This window comes from Chiloscyllium plagiosum, unplaced genomic scaffold (assembly GCF_037043375.1).
Source record: "Chiloscyllium plagiosum isolate Xiang-an unplaced genomic scaffold, Cpla_swu_hap1 HiC_scaffold_20, whole genome shotgun sequence".
NCBI classification, from domain to species: Eukaryota; Metazoa; Chordata; class Chondrichthyes; order Orectolobiformes; family Hemiscylliidae; genus Chiloscyllium; species Chiloscyllium plagiosum.
In genome coordinates this window covers 30,299,619-30,324,150 of record NW_028270158.1, presented here as the reverse complement: position 1 = coordinate 30,324,150, position 24,532 = coordinate 30,299,619, and the positions used below count along the sequence as shown (strand labels likewise).

The following is a 24,532-nucleotide window of genomic DNA, read 5'->3' as shown; positions in this document are numbered from 1 at the left end:
GTAATTTGGAGATCGTTTATATCACAGACAAATCTGATGCAAACTGAGCTATAATTTTTTGCTACCAAGAATTGTACAGGAATTATATGCTCGTCATTCTAAAAGTTATTTATGATGATGTAATTTATGAGCAAGAACCATGTTACTTCATATGCAAGACCAAAGTTCTTAGATTTTGAATTAGGAATTTCACATTAGATGAAATACCTGTCTTAAAAATTTGTTTGCAATCAAAGCATCAGGTGAAACATCTGTCTGATGGCAAGTTGGGCAGGTGTGCTCTTCAGATTCCAGTAATGATGTTCTGATACCTGCACACAGCAATTAGATTAAATGAACAAATATAATTCAACCTTAAAAAATAAAAGTACTTAAAATTACAACTTCAACAACTACATGAAAAATGTGAAATAGAAGAAAAAAAGACTTGCTTCCTCACTGGCGTGCCTGCATTGATTGTTGTGCTCTAGCCCTGGAGTGGGTCTTGAACCCAGAACCAAGTGACTCAGAGGTGAAAGTGCTACTCACTGAACCACAGCCATAAGAGGAATCCCAATGACTGATTGCTTAAGGACCTGCTTGAATAGCAATGTGTTCCTCAGATGACTTACAATCATCACAGTAACTGTTCCCACAGCATGGTATAACAACAGCATCCATCATAAGATCCTTGCAGATAAGGCACAACAGTTCATCAGGGATTGGATCTTCCTCTTCAGATGATGATGAGGGTTCCTCAGGCAAGAACGGCGGCTTTTCCTTCTTGCCCTGTGCATATGCTTCCCTAGAACGCAAAATATTTAATAGTAAGGTACTGAAGTTGCAGCAATGATAAACTCTAATTTTTTTTTCTTAAAGACTGCAATTTCCTATTTGATTACTCAGTGAAGAATCTACTTAAAATGGGAATTAATGCACAGGAAAATATTTAATAAAGATTATGCATAACATTTTATAATGGGATAATTAATTGCAGTTGTTGAGCCTGGAGCCTAAACTTTGTGACTATATTCACCCTTTACATGGATTTTTAACTAAGATTGACTATCCACGAACTAAACAGCTCAGTACTGCAGGATAATAAATATTAAATACTTACGCATCAATTGTTGGTATTGCATATTTCCCAGTATTGGTGAGCATTGCACCCTTCATGTTGGGGTCATCAACTTCTACCATAAAACTGCGGGGAATCCCCGTACTTTTCTTAATCCTCGGCACAGCTTCAAAATTTTTGTCCTGAATTATTGTAAAGAAAAATTGAAGTATTTATTTTTAAATTATAGAAGTGTCGCGCTGACAATGGAGCTGCTCCCATGCCCTTAGCAATCTGTTGCAGTTAGAGTTTAGTGCTGATCTAAAATACATCCCAGAGCTACAACCTTGTTTTGAAGTTTGTCTACAAGTACAAAGATTCAGCACAGTACTGAGAACCATATTAGAACCAAGCGTAGCAACTATTTTTCACAGCTCCAGATTTCACTTTGCCTGGCAAGCCCAACACCAAGACAAAAACAGGATTTTAATTATTTTGATGTTATAATTTGTTGTTCTGAAACTCTACCAAGAATAATGGATGACTGAATGAAATGGTCTAACACTGTTAGAACTGGTCACATCTTCAGAAGATGACTAAGTGCTTCAAGAGGACACCACAAACAGAAGCATTAATTCTAGATAACACAAGGTCAATGCAAAAAAAGGTGCAGCCTCCAGCAACATTGTTCTGCTATGATAACAAATTATAAATACATTTCTGAAGTAGTTCCAGTGAACCAACTTGTTCCTCCAATTTAACCATTGGCCAGGGAAAGCAGGGGATTCAGGATTCCACTTCAAGAGGAACACAAAGTATTGTTACTACAAAATAAAAGGTTGAACCATGTTTACCCACCCCATTTGTTGGGCAGTTTTTAATATAATGGCCAGGTTTTCCACAACGAAAACATGTATATGTTGGAGGAGGAGGACCCAAAGGTTTCTTCATGTAACTAAGGGAAAAAAAGTAAAAACATTAATATATATTCTCAGCTTCTATTTGTGGAATATTAACCAAATTGAAATTTTGAATAGCATCTCTTTTACAACTTACTTGACTGGATCATATTCTTGACCAGACTGAGTCATCATTGCCTTAATTTTATCTTCCTCTGAGGCGTTAGCTTCAGCCAGATTGGCCGTCTGTTTGATAGGCGTGTGTTACAAAAATAATTACCATCTAGAATTTATTGTACACTGCAGTCCACATCCTGTAAAGAGTAGCAGGAAGCCCTGTCCCTTTTGCTCTTGTATAATCAATAAGTCAGTCCACTTACATAAAACCATCTTCCATCCAGCTTGTCGAATAGCTTGGGGAGGGAGGAAGAGTTCCTCAAGCCTGTAACCTGTAGCCGAATTATAATACTTTTAGGAAGTCAAAGACATTATATAATGCTCATGTTCCAAGGATTTCAGTAAAATCCCTAATGCCATGTCACGATCATACTAGGGAGGATTTTGCCAGGTCGACATTGACCACTGATCAAAAAAGTTTCAAATACCAAAACAATCCTAAATTAACGTTAGATTATTGTCTTTTTCCTTTAAGGTGCTCTTTTGCTAAACAAGGATGGCTGGGAAGAATTTTCATTGTTGTGGACTAATTGGATGAGTTGTTAGCCCAGATGACAGTGACCCCGTTTCATGGAAGCTGGCACTTGTCTCAGAAGAAAGACAAAGCCAGTGATGAATATGGTCACTAGCAGAATGAACTGGATGCGGATATTGCTTACTTTTTGCAATCTCAGTGTAAAAAGTTCAAAGACCCAGTTCACTAAAAATAAAAAGAAATATTCTGAATTAAATGGAGGGGCAATGCAAGTGTGCTTAAAAGCAAAGCCAGCTGTGAAGAAAACTATTTTAAGATGGGCAAGGAATATGCCCTCAAAATCGGAATCTTGTCTATCAAATTTACAAGCAACACCTCTAACTATTGGAGAAGACCTAGCAGAGAGTTTCTTTTAATGCTCCCACAAAAGCATAACTAGCCATTTGGGTTCTAATCCACACAATTTATGCTCTCAAACAGTAGCAGCACAGCACATGCATGTACAGTAAAACACTTGGTACGATCAACTCTGCTGACATTTCACTGGAAGTTCACAGTTAAAACTATCTAATTTCTGCTTGTGTGGGTGATCATTTAATTTCTCAATTTATAATTTCATTTGGTATTTAGATATTTTAATTAAAAACTAACTCTTCAAAATGTGCTTTTTTTCAAGGCCTACTTGCATCAAGTTAACTGGACTTGAAATAAGTACCAGGGTCTTAAAAACATGCAATTAAATTAACTGCAGTGTATAACATTACATTGGGGTGAAGATTTTGCATCAGGTTCACTATTCTATAAGCAATTGACCCTCAATTGGGCCATATTACAGAGTAGAATCAAAAAATTTAAAACAGAGGGAGCCCAATTAGTCCATCATCTGTGGACCAACAAGGAGCTAATTCTCAGGTCTTGCGCTAGAACCTTGCATGTTAGGACACTTTAAGTGAACGTCCAAATATGTGTTAAAATATTGAACATCTCTGCTTCTATTCGATACCAGGGGAAACTAATTTGTAAATAAACTGACAAGAGACTGTGACACAAGATCACGGTGTTAACGCAATCAAAAGCCGTAGACCTGCCATCACGCAGTTCAATGAGATTTCAAGAAAAATCTAAAATGGGAGTAGCAAGAAATTTTATGGAATCATAGTAGTTGATACGCTGAAAGTGATTCTAAGTCTATCATGCTGCTACTTTTTATTAAAAATTAGAAGTAAATTTCACAACTACAAAAGTAGCTCACAAACAAAAAACAACTGTCTCCATCAAGCAGAATCTGGAAATCATTAAAAAGCAAGTTGCATCATCCATTCAGAATCTGCAAAAATCACCCACACAAGTGGTACAAAAATGATTGCATTTCCCTTATTCTGAAAAACCTAAGTACAATCCATTCATTTCTGACACAGCGAACTTGCTGTAGTTCAGGTATTACCCAGTAAAACAGCAATCTCTCAACTGAGCATAGAACCCCTTTATAATGGAGACGGGTAATATGGACATCATAAATGAACAAACTGAAGTAAATCTTTATGATCAGCTAACCACGACTCTTAATATTTCACACGAATGCTCAAACACAACAGATATCCTCCTCATAACAGAATCTAGCCTTGATAAACTCTTGACAGTGATTACTTTCATTAGAACAAAATTCCCCAACTCTGCAATCTGAATGGTTTCCTTGTCCTGTATCATAACTAGGTGATTCCCCACTTCATTCTAACAATCACGCTAATAACATAAAGATGCTTAAATTCCCAACTTTTAAACTTCAGTACCCCTAACTATAATCTGCAATTCTCAATATCCCTTCACTATCCAGACCACTAAGATGGATAACCCAACTAAACCACCAATGCTTTTGTGAATTACCTCATTACATGTCCTAATTCTGAATGGTAGCAACATTCAATCAAGTAAAGCAATTTTTCACCAAACAGCAATATATTTAACTCGTTTACACAACTATTCTGGGTACTAGAGTTAGAAAAAACAACTTCAGCTGTAAATACAAATTCTACATAATAGTTACCCAAAAGTGGACCTGTTTTGATTTTGCTAATGTCAAGGAACTAGAGTACTCTCACCTTTAGTTGCAATATTCCAGATTCTTCAGATAATTCCAGACAGTGACAAAACCTAAAATCAATCCTGTCATTTAGATTTTCATTCCGACACTACTCTATTCAGCCAGCATTCCCAGTTTACTTTCAGGGTAGTCTTTGTTTTAAAAGAAAACCAAGGAAGCTTAAAATTCCTGACATTCAGTTTGGAATTCAGTATACTCAAATACTGAACATTGGCAACAATTTTTATTCTAAGTTGAAGCAACTTATGCAGAGTGCAATACAGAAATTAAACCTGCTGTTATCAGCTTATCGGCAAGCTGGCAGGGCTTGGAATTTGAAATATGATGGGAAAGTTCATACAAGGAATGATGAGCACAACAGACCCAAAAGCAAATATCAAATTACCGATTTTGAAGAGCAAGGAAAATGAAAACTCTTTCCCTTATAGCTAGATAACACAGCAGAAGGTGTGTACCACACAAACAGATAGGAAAGAAATTAACATTGGTTGATCCCAATTTCATGACTAATTATTGTATTCCAAGTTGTAATCAAGATCTTCTCAAAGCCTCATAATAGAAATAGGATTTCAGATTCAGAGTGGCCATTAAGTGGTAGGAAGAGATGAAATTCAGAAATCACAAGTTCAAGAATTTCTGTCAAGATTCAATAACTGGTGGTCTGTGCACGCGGTAAATAATTTAAAGGGTATCAAGTGATGAAGGTATGCAATTATCTTCACCTTCCAATGGCTCAAACAGCCTGCATACACAACTTGATATACAGACAAACCATGGATTCTTGTGCATTATCAGCTTGTGTATTTCATATCATATGCTTCAGTTATGAAGTCTAGTTTTCCAGCTGAATGACTGAAGCCTTTTCTAGGCAGGACTCAGATGCTGCTATACTGCAACACTTACCTTTATAGAAGCAAGCTTCTAGACCTATGCACACCAAATTTAAACTTCCTTAAGTCAGATGCGTTGGATTGAATACCCAGCTGAGATACTAAGATTTTTTTCAAGTGATCCACAAATAGTCATAACATGATTTGAACATCCTTGATACCACCCAATTAAGCAAATTGGAAATGGTCTGGATTGACGAAACGTTCCTTCCAGGTAGCATTTGGATTTCTATTGAAGTATTTGCATTTGATATCAACTCTGAACATTGTAGAGCCAGCTTTCCAACGAGCAAAATTACAGTTCTTGAGAAACACTAATCAGTTTTGATCCTCTTCTTTGTGTATAGTCCTTGGAATTTGATGGAACCCATCAGAAGAGTGAACAGGTAAAAGTATGAGTTGCAGCTAGGAAATGCCTTCTTTGTAAGTGCAGATTTTCAAGCAGAACTCTGGAATCAATGCATCACCTCTACTGAAGAGGAAATATTCTTTTTCTTCCATGCAATACTAAAACCACCCATGCAGATGGATGAAAAAAAGCTATCCATATATCCAAATGGAATGCTGATACATAACAGTGAAGAGGGAGGTTACAAGCTGCTGAACATCCATTGTGACCTATCCCATTCGGCTGTCTGACCTCTGACGTAGAGAATGAAACATACTCTAAAGCAACCTCTATTTCAGAGAGAATTCACAAACTGCATTTAACTACACCTCAAATAATTAGGATCAAATTACTGGGAATGGAGGCTACACATTAAACCACATTTCAATGGTTGCAACCACAAACAAACCTCAGTGCTCGAATACCACTCAACAAGATGCAAACTGGAACTTTTAAATCAATGCCATGAGTGCAAATTAAGAGTTTATCAGATGAGAAGATCTCACTGTTCACCCAATCTATAAGGGTTACTCAGTAATTTAGCTTTAATTCCATGATGCAGCAAAGGGAGATTGATCCCATCAAGGTTTAACTGTACCACTCACACAAAACAGATTTATTTGAACCCAAACAGCTTTTCACATGAGATGAAACAAATGACTACAAATGATCAACTGCAGATACCAGAGAAAGCGTGTGGGGTTCTGTAGATTTTTTAGCCCTAAAATTATGCATTTCTTGTGCATATCGTAACACTGGGTTTAAACTAGTGAAATCTACAAACCAGGAGGGAAAGTACAATAATTTCAGATAACATAAAAATCATGTGTAATTGGTATCTGCATCTTTTCCCCCTTCATGGTACAAGCATCCACTAATATGACTAATACTTGTCTCTCCCTAGAGATCAGCCAAGACGCAAAAACAAAATTCACGTAGATTTACACAGTCTGCGTTCAAACAAATGACCACCCATATAGACCCTTTCCAACATATGGTCTTAGAGAATATAGTTTATTGTATTTAACAGTTTACATTTACATGGTCAATGCTAAGCTATGCATGGGTCAATACAACATAGGGGATTGGCATACACTTAATTCACGGTTAATCGATTGTAGACATTGCTATAAAATTCAGGAAAAATTTACACACAAAATTTATAGTTTCAATAACAGAGGTAGTTTTTATTTCCTAGCCGAATTGCTGAGGTAACAGTCTTTTTGTTTACAGCCATACACTGATTTGATGGTGCTAAAGGAGAGAACCTTCGTACCAATCACGGTATCCAGTGATCTGGGGCTTTTCATTCTTCTACCACCTTCTTTATTGGAGAGATGTTCAAAGCCATCAGAGGTGAAATAACCCATCCGGCATTCACTACATCCCAGATTTAAAAAAAACAAATAGCTCTGATTTTATCTTGCTGTATTTTCAAGGCTGACTGAGGTAGACGAGCATTATGGTAGCTAGGTGAGGCTGTCGAGGGACTCCCCTTCCATCTTCCCCATATCACTCACTCTTTACAGGATATTCAGCATATATTAATGTTTCAAGTTACTAACATTTACACATAAAATACAATATTTTTAATGACAATATAAACGCATTTGAAAATGTAACTTTATGCAAAATATACAATGCATTACTGTAAATTTGCACTGGATAACTTGTGGGACAATTACAGATTAGTGCAACATTTAGTACAATTAAACTTTGCAATGAATTAAATTTGCAGGGAATAAACACCACTAACAGCAAAAAAAAACATTTTCTACCTTTGTAAGCTGGGCCAGAGAGATAGATGTTCCAGAGTCATCAATCTGTTAATGGAAGAATTAAATACAGACATTCACATTTAACCATGATAAGGCACATATTTCAAACCCAAATAGACAGTCTGGTCATTACTCACATTTTAGTAACAAACTCACCTGAGTAAACATTCTTTCAGAATATGCACAGTTAGTGTACATGCATTGAGTCTGTGTGTTGGGGGAGGGGGGAATTAAGAAAAAAGTTCACACTATAATGAAATGCTCTTAAATACAACTTTTGTAATCTGACTATACTTTAATAGATGAACAGATGAAAAACAGTACGAGCTTAACTCTAAAGCAGAAGTGACTTTACATAAAGCTGCTACACAGATTTACAAAAGGATGTAAATACTTTGCTGAAGTATATCAATTGGTTGGGGGGGGGGGGGGGGGGGGAAAGGAGGAGGGGGAGAGAAGGGGATGGGGCGGGAGAGTGAGAGGGGAGGGAGAGGGCAGGGCAGTGAACAGGTTGCTATTGGAGAGTGAAGCAAAGTGTCAGCTCCATTTAGAGAAACAGTCATACAGCACTGAAAGAGACCCTTACAATGTTTTGAGCTGCTAAGGATGTAGTGATGACAATGGGGTTCAAAATAAGCAAGATCCAAAACCACAGTCCAGTGATTGCAAGTTTAATTGGGGTCATAATTTTAACCCAGACAATTTCCTATTTATACATTTGAATGTGGTGGGGACATTAATCCCAAGCTACAGAATAAGTTCATTCATGTAAGTTGACTACTTCTCATTTAAGGTAGATCACAAAAAAGTGAGGCTGAAACAAGTTTGGCGCAATAAACCCATGTAATCCATCCATACAAGCTTTTATTGATAGTGGGAAGTGCTATACAAGAATATTGCTTGCAAGGATGGCAGATGTTCTCAGTGCACTCTATTTCGATTTGGTACCATGAAACAGACTAGTAGCAATTCCACATTTCAAATACAATGAAATGGCTTTTGCCATGAAACACTACTTTACATGAAAATAAAAATAATCAGTTGATGCCTGAATTTAAAGAATAATATCTACATGTATTGTCTATTAGATTTTTTCTTCTGCTGTTACTCCGTCACTTGTCAATGATGATATTTCTGACTTTTATTGAATTGTACAACTGAAGTCCTGTGGTCTAGTTCACGCATTATCTCAATCATAGAAGAACAGCACAGAATGAGGAAACAACATGTCCTTTAATTGCACGAGCAACAACAGTGAGTGTTTAAACTACCCTCTCTGGAGCAGACAGTAATAGGTACTCTTGAAAACAATAGTGTTCTTTTAGAGTAGCAGACTAACTCTGGATCAAGACACAGGTTGTTAGCGTATTACCTGCTGCACAATACGACTACATCATGAATTGGGATTCAAAAACAAAAATCAGCAGGACAGCAAACACTGAATCAAAGCAGAATATGAAATCATTCAGGTGAAATGAATTAGAGGGAGTTTGAAATGAACATTAGAGGTTGCACCATGTCAATTGGATATAATTTACCCCGTTCATGCACTCCATCCCTACCTGGTGTGATACAGAAACAAATCTACAAAACAGTAAAAATTTAGAATCGGGCGCTTGTGGCATAGTGGCAGTGTCCCTGCCTCTGGACCAGGATACCCAGGTTCCAGACGTGTATAATAACACCCTGACCTGGTTATTTAGTAAAATATCCTTAAAAGTTAGAATTAGCTGCATCTCGATGGAACCTATGAGGCACAAGATCCTTCTGCACCAACACTGGCAGAAACATGTAATTAATATGACAGATAATAATCATGGAATTGCATACATGAAATTAAGTTCACATGGAGTCTCTTTGGGGGAAACTGTGGCAAGAGGCTGGTAGCAGAATAACTCTATTCAGACCTAGGTGAAATGGAACTATTTTGAAGTCATATTCTATTCTTAGTTTTATAAAATGTTTGATTTTATGTTATGCAGAACAGCTTCCTGTGATTTGCAAAGCAGAAATGGTTAGATTGTCTACTGCATACCCAGTGGATCTGGGACAACTAAACTAAAATACTGAGGAGACAGGAGAGGTGGAGATATGCAGTTTCTACAGAAAAAATAGACAACATTGATCACTGGACCAGTCACATCCATGCTGACTCTCAAACTGTAACTTAGTTAGTACATTTCTTCACACTTCTCCCATTTTGCTGCCAAATCTCTTCTTTTGGTAGTTCTTACCCATTTCGTTTTGAAAAATTAAACCTGAATGTGCCTCCAACACACTTAGTCAGTGCATTTCAGACCTTAACTACTCATTATGGAAGGACGACTTTACTCATTTCACCGTTGCTTTTTTCTTGTCATTAAGTTTAAACTGGGTGTCCTCTAGTTCTTGACTGTTTCAAAGTGAACATCTGCTCGATATCTGGACACGCAATGATTCTGAATGACTATCAAAACTCCTCTCAAACTTCTCTCCAAAGGGAAGTAACCTGAGCTTCTCAAATCGATTCACAAATTGACCCTGGAACCATTTCAGATTTTTTTTTTTAAAATAAAGAAGCACTCATTCCAACACTTTCAACAGCCTTTCCAATACACCAGTTGAGGTTAAATCAGTCATTTCAAGTCTCACCTATATTTTATTGCTTGCGTACTCCACTGCCTTGATTAAAAACTCCAGAATCCCAGATATTTTTCAATCTGTTCTGGAAATTTTAAAGGTGTGCACATATACACCCAAATTGTGTTCCTGCATCCCTTCAGAACTGTCCTCATTTTATCTTGTCCCAATCTTCCGATCAAAATGTACCACGTTACACATCTGTAACAAATTTCATCTGCCACCTATCCATTCATTCCAAGTAGATGGTTTCTCTTCTCTTCAAGTTGTCACTATCCTCCTCTCAGTTCATAATACCTACAAGTTTTGTGTCTTTGTATAATTTCAAAATTTACATTCTACACCCAAGTATAGATCAAGAATATATATAAAACATGTTGCCTTCCTTCTGCTCATCAAACCATTCACCATCTTTGCAGCTGCTCAGCCAAATTTGTACTGTGCTGCCACTAGTGTCATGCAAGTTGGCAAGATATGTAAATATTGTAAGATTTGTGTTATGGAAAGGAAGCATGGGCCAATCTCATAATTTACCTTTATTTATGACCCACGAAACATTTTAAGATGATGATTTATTTTGAGAAAAATGCTTCGTTGCCTGTGCTTTCTACATTATGGTCTATCTCCAACATATAGCAAAAACGTGTTTGCTTGCTAATATAATAATCTTATGCATTAAAGGACTAAATGGGAATAAGCAAAAACTCAAAACTTTCAATTCTAACATTTAAATGTACAATTTAGATGTACATATTCCAAGGTGGCCTTAAATAAAAACAAACATTTCCTTTTTAACTAATTTTAGATGAATGCCTTATTAATTCCTGCAACTGGAAGGTTTTGATCTCTGGTAACTATAAAAGGGTACTTGAAGTTGATTTGTGACCCATGACTCTTCTCCCATTAATGTGCACATATCTCTTATATGAAATTTATCCAAAACTGCCAATCTGAAGATTTCTTCAGTGAGACACGAGGCAAAGAACAATTATTTACAATGATCAACCAGTTTTGGATATCTTAATATAATAAAGATGTTCTAAGAATAATATGGGTTAACAGCGAAGTAACAGTGGAGAAACTGAAGGCAATTTCTTGTCATGAGACCTCAGTAATTTAAAGGGAGAATTTGGTAGAATATTGCTGGACAATGAATAAATCGTGATGCAAATATGTTTGAAGCAGTTCAAAATAAGCTTACTAGATCAATAACTGGACTGTGCAGGTTCACTTAAGAGAATAGGTTGGACAGGTTCAGGTTTTTTCACTGAAGTGAAGAATGAGGGCGACTCTATTGAAGCATATGACAGTGGTCTTGGAACAGTAAACGTGGAAAGGATGTTCTCTTGCAAGGCCAGAACTAAGGGGCACTGTTTTATAATTAGGAGCTGCTGCTTTAGGACAAATTAGAAGAAATTGCTGACAATTCTACAACTTAGCAGTTCTCTGCTTAAGACAGAGGAAGGTAAATTCTCGTCAGGAAAGGGAAATCAAAGATTAGATGAGAATGTCACAATGAGAATGTATTTGAAAAACAAGCAGATCAAACATGATCTAACTTTATGGTAGAGGTAGCTCGAGGAGCCAAATGATCTAATTTTGCCCTCATGCAAGTAAAGGTGAGTCACTGCTCCCATAAATGCAAGGCAGATGGTAACAAAAGGGATAAAATTTGTATCACAAGTAGCCAAAAAAAAGAAGAAAATGGAATGTGCAATACTCCGCCATCAGTGCTACAACAGAAAACCTAAAATCTTAAGAGGGATTTAGTTATTGCTTAAAATATTTGCTGAGTGAATAAAGTAGAAATGAACAAGGTGTCTCAAGTTGAGATATACTGCACAAACATTTGTCAGAATGGCTAGCTTTAGTGTTGCAAAATTCCATGATTTTGGGTAAAAATTTGCATTGTGAATAAATCTAACACACGTTTTTAACATGTGGCAAACGTGAGGTATGGGAAAAGCATTTTTTTGCATTTCCCAAAAACATATTTATGGACCAGAATGTCTATAAAACAGTAAAAACCAGCTCAAAGATAAATCAATCACATATTTATAAACATGCATCAGAAACAACTACACTCTGCAAAATAATGCTGGGTGAATTATTCTTTAGATTCCCTTCTGTTCAATTCATTTTATTGAGGGGAACAGTGACAGCTGAGTAACTTGTTATTCACAAAACACAACTTCCTATGTTAAAGTAGACTGATACATAAAAGGAAACATACAAGAATACCAGACGAATGCCTCAGTTGAATGAAAGCAGGTTTAATACTTAGATGCTACAAACATGCCTCATTAAGCCTTTAAAGAGAAATAATCCATGCTCAATGTCACAATCATGGCATACAAGGACAAAAGTAAAGCACAGGTCTGCTAATGTAAGACCGCAATACTCAAAGCAAAGTGGTCCAAGTCTTCAGAAGCAGTGGTCTTATATTTGAACTTTGTTATCGTTGAGATTAGTCAATGACGTTCTAGTTAGGAACAACTTTCACAACTATTATAAAATAGGTCAAATACCCTCAATGGTTTTTCAAATTTCAGTACCACCATTTCCAAATGCATGTGGTTCTCCAAAATTAACAGATGTACAGAGTATACATTAAGCCTCATCTAAGTAACAGCAACATTAAGCATCTTGATGGGATAGTGCAGATGTTTTAATACATATCTACTTCACATTCTAAACTGGACTGGGAGTGCATGGTGTGAATGTGGCATAAAATGCATTCCACTGCTCACTTAAGTTATCAAAATCAGCCAAATGTGACACCCCTTCCACCACTGCAGAACACTACCCAAACTCAAACATAAAATTGCTGATCATCACAAACCAACAAGTGTTTAAAATATTACTAGAAGACTTTGCTTCTGGTTAGTATTCCTTCCAACATTATTATTAACAATGTAGTAAATTAACACCAATAAAACTCCAAAGTACTTGACTACAGCATTAAGAAGCACTGTTGAATTCAATAAAGTGTGTTTTATGGTCTAACATTTGCACAGATTTAGCAAGCAAAAATACCAACACTTTGCCTGCAAAAAAAATTAATTTGAAACGGAAGAACATTTATGACTTTCAATAATGTATTAAAGGAGACATTTTCCTTTTCAACAAATGGTTTTACTTGAGCCATTGCCATTCAGCTGCCCAAGCTGGCACAACTGGATTCTAAGATACAAAATCTGTGCAGCCTGCTAGAATTTTTTTTTACGAATTTCTTCAGCAGGAAGAAGAGCTGACAGGAATAAAACTGGCCCGAGGTCAGCAATACCAAATTATTTACTCAGTCCTGTTTCCAGCTGCATGAAATGTATCTTGGGAACTGTCAGAAACATTGCAAGCATGATTATAAAAGCAACTTGAATATCAAAATCAGATACAGCAAATTTATTTAAATAATAAATGAAAATCTGACAGCCATCAATAATATAGCAGACATGAGTTCATAAAACAAAACCAGCAATCTCTTTCCAAAAAGGAAACAGGAATGGCTGATGCAGGAAATACGTTTTATAGTGGCAATGGAGTCCACTTCGGAATTAGGAGCTAATCACATTTGATCTAGAATGGCATTAGCTTTGCAAAACTGGAGTCATAAAATCCTTACAGTGTCGAAACAGGCCCTTCAGCCCAACAGGTCCACACTGACCCTCTGAAGAATAACCCATCTAGGTCCATTCCCCTATCACGCTACATTTACCTTGACTAATGCATCTAACCTACGCACCCCTGAACACGATGGGCAATTTAGTTTGGCCAATTCACCTAGCCTGTACACCTTTGGACTGTGGGAGGAAATCCACGCAGACACGGGGACAATGTGCAAACTCCACACAGATAGTGGTTAGCACTGCTGCCTCACAGCGCCAGAGACCCGGGTTCAATTCCCGCCTCAGGCGACTGACTGTGTGGAGTTTGCACGTTCTCCCAGTGTCTGCGTGGGTTTCCTCCGGGTGCTCCGGTTTCCTCCCACAGTCCAAAGATGTGCAGGGTCAGGTGAATTGGCCATACTAAATTGCCCGTAGTGTTAGGTAAGGGGTAAATGTAGGAGTATGGGTGGGTTTCGCTTCGGCAGGTCGGTGTGGACTTGTTGGGCCGAAGGGCCTGTTTCCACACTGTAATCTAATCTAATCTAATCGTCACCCAAGGCTGGAATTGAACCCAGGTGAGGCAACAGTGCTAACCACTGAGCCACCATGCCACCCAAATGAGTCAATGAGAATCAGAGATAAACTCCTATAATGGTTGGAGTACTACCTAGTGCAAAAAGATACTTGTCATTATTGGTCAGTAATCTCAGTTCCAGTACATTGCTGCAGAGTTCTTCAGGGTAGTGACCAAAGCCCAAGCATCTTCAGGAACCTAATCAAAAGCCTTTTCTTCACCATAACACCATCCCAGCGAATAAATACTTAAGCTACCACAGTATGCCAGAGGCTTGTAATTTGTAGTTAGTCATCTTCTGACTCCACAATACAAGTCCACCAGCTGCAAAGCACAATCAGGATGATGATGGAATACTTCCCCTTTACCTTAACGAGCATAGTCCTAACAATCATGCAGGACAAAAGCAGACTGTTCGATTGGCACCCCATCCAACCTACAACATTACTTAAGGCTCTTGCGGCATAGCAGGTATCCTTACTTCTTGGTCAGAAGTCTAAATTGAAGTCCCAGCTGTAATGGAGGGGTGACATAAAATCTGAAGTGATTAATTTTTTTTGGCAACTTTGGCAACTTCCCAACATTCTTTGGGCAGCATTTTCCAAATGCAAGGTCTTCACCTGCTAAAGGACTAAGGAGATGCATAGGAACACAACCAGCTGCATAGTCCTCTTCTTACACAGTGTTCTGAGAGAATGCAGGATTGCAGATGCTGGAAAGTCAGAGCCGAAAAGGGTGTCACTGGAAAAGCACAGATCAGGCAGCATCCGAGGAGCAGCAGAGTCGACGTTTCAGGTATGAACATTTCAGGAATGGGTCATGCCCAAAACATCAACTACCCTGCTCCTTGGATGCTGTCTGACCGGCTGTGCTTTTCCAGCTCTACATTCTGACAGTATTCTGATCTGAAATTATATACTGGCATTCCCATTGTCACTGTTGGCAGGCCAACATTTGGAATTCCGTGAAAAGCATTCTGGGTGCACTTAAACCAAATGAAATGCAAATGGTTCAAGACAGCTCCTTACCACATGCTAATGAGGAATTAAGGAATGTGTAATTGCTGACCTAGCTAGTGATGTCCACATCCCACTAGAGGGGCTTAAAATACTGCGGCAAGTAACCCATCTCCTGACACTCTAAAGCCTCTCCATCACCTACAAGGCACAAGTCAGGAGTGTGATGGAATACTCCCCACTTGTCTGGATGAGTGCAGCACCAACACCATTCAGGCAGAGCAGCATACTTAATTGGCACGACATCAACAAGCATCCAATCTCTCCAGCACAGGCACACAGTAGCAGAGTGTGCCATGTACAAGATGCGCTGCAGAAATTCACCAAGGCTCCTCAGACAGCATCTCCCACCAACTTCCACCTAGCAGGACAAGGGCAGCAGATACACCAAAACACCACCAGCTGCAAGTTCCCCTCCAAGCCACTCACCATCCTGAATTGGAAAAATATCACCATTCGTTCAAGGTCACTTGATCAATATCCAGGAATTCCCTCCCTAATGGTATTGTGGGTTGATCCACAGCAGGTACACTGCAGCTGTTCAAAACGACAGTTCACCACCACATTCTCAGGAGTAAGGGATGGGCAGTAAATGCTGGTCAGCCAGCGACACCCACATCCCAAAGGTGACTTCTCCTGTACTTTGATTCAAGATTGCTATCCACCCACTTTTTAGTACAAAGCAAATCAACTCCAGTCGACAAAAGTCTTGCTGAGCTGTACAAAGCTCATACAGCACCGAGGTGCAATCACTTTTCTACCAGTCCCCAATATGTGCAAACTACTCAATGTGAACGGTTACAACTGACTGGCTTGTAAAACTGCAACCCATTAGTGTACTTTGATCTTTAAAAATAAAAAAAAAGGTGAACTAAGCAAAACAGGTATTAGCATCTCTCAACTGTAAGAGTTCAAGATCAATAAATTGAAATTTTGCACTGGCTGGCCAGCCATTTTCGTCACATCAAAACAATGTTGTCTAAATACAGTACTCACATTTTTTCCGAAGAGAAGCGTGAATGTAAACAGGTACCTTAAAGAGTAAATCTTCCACTTAAATTTGGAAACCTTGCTGTCAGCAGAAAAAAAAAACTTGGAAGCAACTTCAAAACCTATTTGTGGCCAAATTTAACTTGTGGCGTACAAAAGTTGCTTTTACAATCATGCTTACAATACTAGTTTGACCATCACCCAGGCCTCCAACAAAGCAGTCTGGTAGCAATCATTAAAAGTCAACAAGGCTGAAGCCATGATGATTTTTGCTCAAGTTATCTATATAGCTATGAAATGGCCATGCAGAGGAAACTGCAAAGAAATGCCCTCCGATACTAGCCCCACCCAAAGATATATCAAGCTTTATTTAATTAAAAAAGATGGTTTACATTTTATGTATTTTTGCCTTCTTTGTTTAGTACTACCAGTGAGTAGGCAGTACACAATCTATTTCTGCAGATGTGCAATGCTCAGGAGAACAAATTTAGACAACACGGCAGCTTCAGATAAAAGAAAACAGGTTTTCAGAACAGTCTGCTGAGCAACCTGAAGGAGTCATCAAAACAATCGCTCATTTCAAGAAATTGCTGTCAGAATAAGCCAAACAACAAATCTCAGTACAAAAGTGGGAGAGTTTCAACAACAGTGACTCAAATAAACGCATCAACTGGTGATGCTTTCGACAAGAACAGTTATATTGTTGTTGCTACAGCAACGTTATCCTACACCTCAAAAACTTTGGTTGATGCTCAAGATTAAGAATTCTCCTGCACTTTGATTCAAGATTGCTGTCCATCCACCTTTTTGTTACAAAGCAAATCAACAACTCCAGTAAAAAAAGGTCTTGCTGAGCTATACAAAGCTGATACAGCACCCAAATGCAATCACTTTTCTACAAGCGCCCATCATGTGCAAATTAGTCAATGTGGATCATGGTTACAGTTGACTGGCCTGAAAAACTGCAACCCATTGGTGAATTTTCATTTTGATACTAAAAATGAAAATTCCTGGTAATTCATGGGCAGACTTATTAAAAATTCCACAAGATGGTCTAAATGCCATCATGTATTGTACATATGGAATGCAATGACAAGAGAGCACTGACAGCTAGCATAAAATCTGTTAAACAATGGCTCTACATAGATTAGATCGCCAAGTGCCAAAACAGTTGGAGTTTGGACATCTTTTTCCTAGTTGTCTAAAGTTTCCATTTCTAATGCTATCTAAAACTACACAAATCCATTTACAGTATCATCTCAACATCAATCCAGTCACTTAATCATATGGATCAGTTTTGCCAGCTACATAGTCTTTATTTCAAATAGATGCCCATATAAGTAAGTTTCCTCCATCACAGCATGTAATGATTCCCTGTTTTGCATACTCTAATAATTGACAAGAATGGTTTTGTGCCCCAATTTAATCTTAAGGATCAATAATAGGTAGACCTAATGCAAAGCTTGTAATGTAAAACTTGAAGGACTGAAACCAAAGTTTTGGACTTGAATTATTTGGGATAAACAAAAAGAAATTGCAAAATTTTGTTCATAAAGTCTATGTACAAGATGTTTCTATTGAGATAAATGTAAAATATCTCAGTGCTAAGCTAAGGCTGGATATTTTACTCACATGCTTGCCAGCATCACCCTATGATCAATACCATAAACATTTGGTTACTTAATTACCCTTCAAACAATTTTTTTTCCTCAACTGCTGTGTACAAGCTGGATCTTGCAATTAACCATACTTCACTGACTACAATAATTCATTGGAACAGAACACAGAAGCATTTGAAGTCGTTATACAAATTCAAGTTATTTTTAGACTGAGGGGTTAAGAATCTTAAGGGAATTCACTGAAATTTAAAAGTTTCACATTGTATCGTCACTGAACAGTTAACAAGTTACAGATAATTTATTATTTCTAAACATGGAAACCTTCATACTCCAATAGTTTAACATATGACAATAGCACTGCCATATATTAAAACATGAAAACAACAGCTTCTGAATTAATGGCTGAGATGTGGGCTTTGTGCCCAACATTAATGGCTGACATGTCTGTCAGTCATATTAGTGTGGATAAAACATTAATTACAGGCAGAGTATCACCATAAAAATAGAACCCAGGGTATTCTTTTGTACCCCCTTACAGTACATGAGAAAGATATCACAAACTAAACAGTAGCTTGGGACAGGTAACGTGATAACAAAATACTTCAAACGCCAAAATAAAATGCCTAGTTCCTGTCTCAAGTTAATTTCTACCATAAGAAAATGGAATATTCATGAATTTGTAGCTTCAGAAAGTAAAAAGGCAGGTAGTTGGTAGAGCGTAGCAATCAAAGTGAACAGTACATGAACAAAAGGCAATAAGGGTTAATAGTTGGGTATATTATGAAGAAAATCAGGTTTTTAAATAGATCAGATTTTAAACAAGGATTTGAAAGCAATTCCTTCAAATGAAACTCAGCTTCCTCTTCCTTTTGCATCAAATATCCCACTTTATACATTTGGTTATTCCATTACCACCACTAAACACTGACCTCGCTGAGCTTTCCCTGAAGTCTGGCAACTAGGTCTGTAACCTCTTTCTCTTGCCTTCCCCTGCTGCCTCCGTGAGCAAAAGGATAAAACTTGATAAAACAGAATGAAGGAAAACTATGAATTCAAAAAACTGCAGAAAATGTGAACAGAGAAACAGATCAAGACAAAGTAGAAAACAGTGGCACAAATACATCGCAAATGAGGTGAACATTGCTGAGTGATGGCTACTGAACATTACCACGGCAAATACTGATATATAAAAGCCAAGTAAAGCCAGACATGTCTATAAATGAAAAAAAGTTAGAGCTTCCATCTTAGGGAAACAAACATACCATTTATACCTTACTGTTGAAAAGTACTAAAGTTAATTATTTACTGGTTAACTTTTCTTCAATACTGAGGATTTACTTTGCTTTATAAATTGCAACATGAATTTTAAACATGTTCCTTTGCAAGAAATAATGTCAAGTGCACCCAAGAAATTTGCTAGTTGTGGTGAGGCAACAGCAAGATCATGGAAAAAAATTAACCTATAATGAAAGATTTCAACCCTTGTATAGATGCTGTCACCCTGATAGATTAATCTAAGTATAAGAACTCCTCCAGTGCAAACTTGTCTCAATGGGCAATCTTTTCTTTCAAAAAATGCTTTCTGTACACAAGGCTGAGATCATCTTAGACTGTGGTAAATTTAATAAAATTTGACTAATCTATACTTAGTTTAAATAATCTGATAAACATTTGAGCACCAAATGATCTCTCTCAATGCTGTAATCCTGTTTTCTCCACACACTCTTTGCTGCCTTTCATATTCTTAAAAAAAAAACTGTTATATTCGCAACCCCTGTGGAACAGAATTCCACAGAGTCACTACTCAGTGAAGAAATTCTTCCTCATCTCAGTTCTAAGTGGCCTACCCCATAACTCGAGGCTATGACTCTGGCACCTGGACATCCTGAAAAGGGGAAACATCCTCTCTACATCTAGCCTGCCCAGTCACCTTAGAATTTTATATATTTCAATCAGATCTGTCTTCATCCTTCTTAACTCTAGTGATTACAGCCCGGACAAATAATTTGCTCCTTCTGTCCCCTGTAGGAATGATGAACTGGAATCAAGAGGATTACTATTCTCTTCCTCAGGTGATCCAAGCCAAACACTAGAGTAGCCTGCAACATGCTGTGTTCAACGCAGTAGGCTCAATGCTTCTTTCTGCGTCTTTTTTACATTGCAACATTGTTAAAAGTTGAATAGTTGGTCTTTCAGCAAGATAGTTCGATGTTTAACTAGATTTTTCAGGTCTTGTCCATTGGATAAGACACTGAAGCCCAGTCACTGATTTTCTCCATTGGTTCAAGAAAATGCTCAAGATTGCACAATATAATTGAATACAGGAAGAAGCTCTCTGAACTTAAAACATTCCTCCTCCAAACAATAAAAAAAAAGTTGTTCATTTCTCTCAATGTTTGTGGGATTTTGTTCAAAAAAGTGGCTGCAGCACTCTGATGGCCAACAACCAGGCCACTTTGAAACAAACTTTTGTGAAGCACTTGAAGATCTGACAAGAGAAACAATATGCCAATATATTATTAGATATTATGAAGATGTATCAAGAACATACTTATCTTTTTATAACTGACACTATAACATTTTTTGTAGTGGAAAGACTGAGAAAATGGGGAGTGTACTACCCTACTAGTCAGTGCATTTTTCAATTCATGCCCAAGCCGCAGGAAAACGAGCCTTTCATTTTTTTAATGGAGTCAGTGGACAAAGACCACTGAATGGATTATATTCTGCTTGTTTCTATAGCTCATAAGGTCTTGGCTTTCTGGATTTTAAAAAACTATGCATGCAGAAATTTAACAGCTTGGTTAATACCATAATTAGAGTAGAAAATGTAGTGCATCCACCAGTGGTTTACTCCACTAAACCAGAGAATGCTGAGAATTCTAAAATTCATATGAGCTCAGAAATCTCAGTGCAAGATGTATGGAACTTCAAGCATGGGTGCTATACATTGAACACTTTTACAGCTCAGTACAATGTATACAAGAAAAAAATTTGAAGTCCATCCATAAGTACTTAGACAGCAAAGAGCATGGCCTTTTATTTGATCTTACTTATTTCTTTGAAATTTACAGTGGATTTTAAACAAGATCGAAACAACTATAATCTTGTGTACTGGCTCCAAGTAAAGTAATGCACAGATAAAAACCTTTTTTACACAACCTAGAATTTACCTGGGCCGCAATAAAAAGAACAACTTTTACAGCAAACCACCCATGCACATGATTTAATCAAAATATAAGTTGGGCACTGGCTTTTGCAACAGCCCCTTTCAGGCTAAGTTGAAACATTCAGGAACGCAGTCCCAAGCCTCAAAAGTAATTCATGGGAATTAGCAAAATTTAATATAAAAAGATTCTAAACTATTTATGAAATTTTAGAATTAAACTAAAGGCTTGGTTTGATTTTCAATTTTGACTGTTAATAGGTATAAGTTAAAGTACACTATGTTCACAATGTGCATCATAGGCAAAAACTATACAATGAGATAATTTTAGGGATTTTATAAAATGGCTCAAACAAAACAGGATTCAAACTTTAATTCACTGGTAACACAGACAGGCAAACCAGGCAGAATTAAGCTTAATTTTTTAAAGTCAGGGGATATGTATGGTGTGCAAGTGACTAATCATGTACATATGGTATGGTATTGTTGTATTATCACTACAGACAACAATACCAATTTAGTTTAAGTAACACCACAAAAGCTGAATGACTTGTATGTATGTATTTGTAAAAGGTATGTAGCCAAAAGGTAAAACAAAAGAAGTCGAATATTTGTTACTGAATGATACTTGTCAAATTTTCTTTTGTTTGCTCTCAAAGTTCAAAGATGTGCTGTTATGAAAATAAAATTTTAAGAAATATAGTGTTAAAATTGTAATTCAACATCTGCTTTGTATTAAGTAGAAGAGTCTAATGTGGTTTTTTCCATGTGCCTTATCATAGTGTAAAGAAACCAGTTTCATCATTAAAAACATACCTATTAAATCATAAAAAAGTTGAGTGATACAATGTGAAATGGAAGATAATACACTTCAAACATTCTTTATTTGAATAAACAGAATGCACATAATAGCCTATACACATGTAATACTAAAGACAGACATCACATGAACACTTTCATGTTCACCAAAGCAAACTGTTGAACCACAAACTCTGAAAATCATACACTGATCTGTACAACATCAAGTCATACAGAAATTAACTCGCATTTTCAATGTGAAATACAGTGCATTATTTTGCACCATCAGGTCACACATACAGATAATATGTGCAGATATGGGCAATTATTTCTAAATATTATCCATCAGTATTTTTAAATACTACGAATGCATTTTTGTAGGTATTACAGAACATACCCTGGTAAGATGCGCATCACGGCATATTTAAATTTATGTATTATTTGGAAAACTATTTTTAAAATGGTTAACATTGTCTAATGACTATTTCAAAATGGCAACTTAGATGTAAAATCAAGAAAAGAAAAAAAGGTTCAGATTGTATTTTTGTTTTACATACTGCTTTCGATGCTCCACTTGCTGGTTCAGAACGATCTCTAGAAAGTAGAAGATGATGTTACAGTCACGTGTTTTGAATTCATATGTTGAACATAAAATACACCTTTCACAACAAGATTAACAAAGAAAATATTTTCAATACAGAATATTCCTATTATGGATTCTCAACCAAAAATATCACCAGTGTGCTTCGAAAATAGTCAAAGATTAGTCATGAGAAAACAGTTGAATAGAATTTCAAAATTAGCAGTGTCACAACTAGAATAATGCCGCTATAATCAAGCCCCACTTTCATATGCTGTTACCGACACTGAAAATTCCAATTTAATCAAGAGGATGACCAACGTGCCGAACTGCTATAAAGCACAGAAAAAAAAATTAATTCCTGTGAATTGTTTAAGATTAGATTACTTAGAGTGTAGAAACAGGCCCTTCGGCCCAACAAGTCCACACCAACCCCTACATTTACCCCTTCACCTAACACCACGGGCAATTTAGCATGGCCAATTCACGTAACCTGCACATTTTTGGACTGTGGGAAGAAACCGGAGCACCCGGAGGAAACCCACACAGACACGAGGAGATTGTGCAAACTCCACACAGTCAGTTGCCTGAGGCGGGAATTGAACCCGGGTCTCTGGCACTGTGAGGCAGCAGTGCTAACCACTGTGCCGCCCACAAACTTTGTAACACAAACTTTTAACAAAGGCAAACAAATGTTTCTAACATACCTTTGTGCAATTTAAACTATACCCCTCAGAAACTCCAAATATACATACTTATTGATGATCGAGACAAGAGACAGCCTGTTCAACACATCAAGCAATATTGAAAATATCAGCAAGGTATGGAAGAACAGAAGTCTAGATTTCAAAATTTGGTTAAATTGTCTGTTAATTGCTTTTGGATTTTCGCAACAGTTGCAATACAGTCTGTCAAGTGATTATCTTTGTCATTTCGATAGTTGGTCCAGTGGGCCTCGTTCTTTTCTGGTGACAGAGAACCATACAGCAACATTTCCAATTCACAGGCGCTGATATTACTGGCTACCCTGCACTTACAGCTTTGGAACAAACTGTAATTAAAACAGAGGGCTTTTGACAAGTAGTCTTAAAGACTCTCAGTACCACACTGTCTGAAAGTATCTCCCTTACTACTTTGCAAAGCAAACATGTTTTGCTTAGCTAAAATAAAATGTGCACCATGTGATTTTTCCAAGTTGCAAAACTCTCCTGGTATTTTAACAACAGAGCTGCACAACCTGCAGTCTGGTTAAGGAAAATTATGTGGTGTTGTGGTTCTGTTCGCCGAGAGGGGAATTTGTGTTGCAGACGTTTCGTCCCCTGTCTAGGTGACATCCTCAGTGCTTGGCAGCCTCCATTGAAGCGCTTCTGTGATCTTTCCTCCAGCATTTGTAGTGGTTTGAATCTGCCGCTTCCGGTTGTCAGTTCCAGCTGTCCGCTGCAGTGGACAGCTGGAACTGACAACCGGAAGGAGCAGATTCAAACCACTACAAACGCCGGAGGAAAGATCACAGAAGCGCTTCACAGGAGGCTGCCAAGCACTGAGGATGTCACCTAGACAGGGGACGAAACGTCTGCAACACAAATTCCCAGCTCGGCGAACAGAACCACAACAACGAGCACCCGAGCTACAAATCTTCTCACAAACTTTGAAAATTATGTGGTCCCTGATATCATAAAACATACATCTCAAAAATTTACTGATTCATTCAGTGAGCAAAAATAAGGTCAATGATCATGCTTGCCTTATCTACCCTATTGGGTGAAGGCACCTGTAAGGTGGCGGACAGGTTGTATATATTACAGACACACAACATTCTGA

At 37.5% G+C, this 24,532-nt stretch overlaps 1 protein-coding gene across 9 annotated transcripts in view; it reads right to left on the bottom strand.

The window, feature by feature from the left end:
• rbbp6 (retinoblastoma binding protein 6) overlaps positions 1–24,532 on the bottom strand; it is a 56,194-nt gene that overhangs the window by 19,476 nt on the left and 12,186 nt on the right. The window contains exons 3-12 of one of the 9 annotated variants that reach the window (XM_087997773.1): positions 22,689–22,725; positions 19,097–19,186; positions 7,901–7,951; positions 7,745–7,789; positions 2,316–2,384; positions 2,093–2,181; positions 1,895–1,991; positions 1,100–1,239; positions 612–784; positions 208–311 (exon numbers count right to left, since the gene is read on the bottom strand). In XM_087997773.1, the coding sequence (XP_087853899.1) occupies positions 208–311; positions 612–784; positions 1,100–1,239; positions 1,895–1,991; positions 2,093–2,181; positions 2,316–2,384; positions 7,745–7,789; positions 7,901–7,951; positions 19,097–19,186; positions 22,689–22,725 (895 nt within the window). Of the gene's footprint in view, positions 1–207; positions 312–611; positions 785–1,099; positions 1,240–1,894; positions 1,992–2,092; positions 2,182–2,315; positions 7,347–7,744; positions 7,790–7,900; positions 7,952–19,096; positions 19,187–22,688; positions 22,726–24,532 lie in introns of those variants that run through there. The other 8 variants (XM_087997775.1, XM_087997774.1, XM_087997776.1 and 5 more) reach the window with 8 other exon arrangements.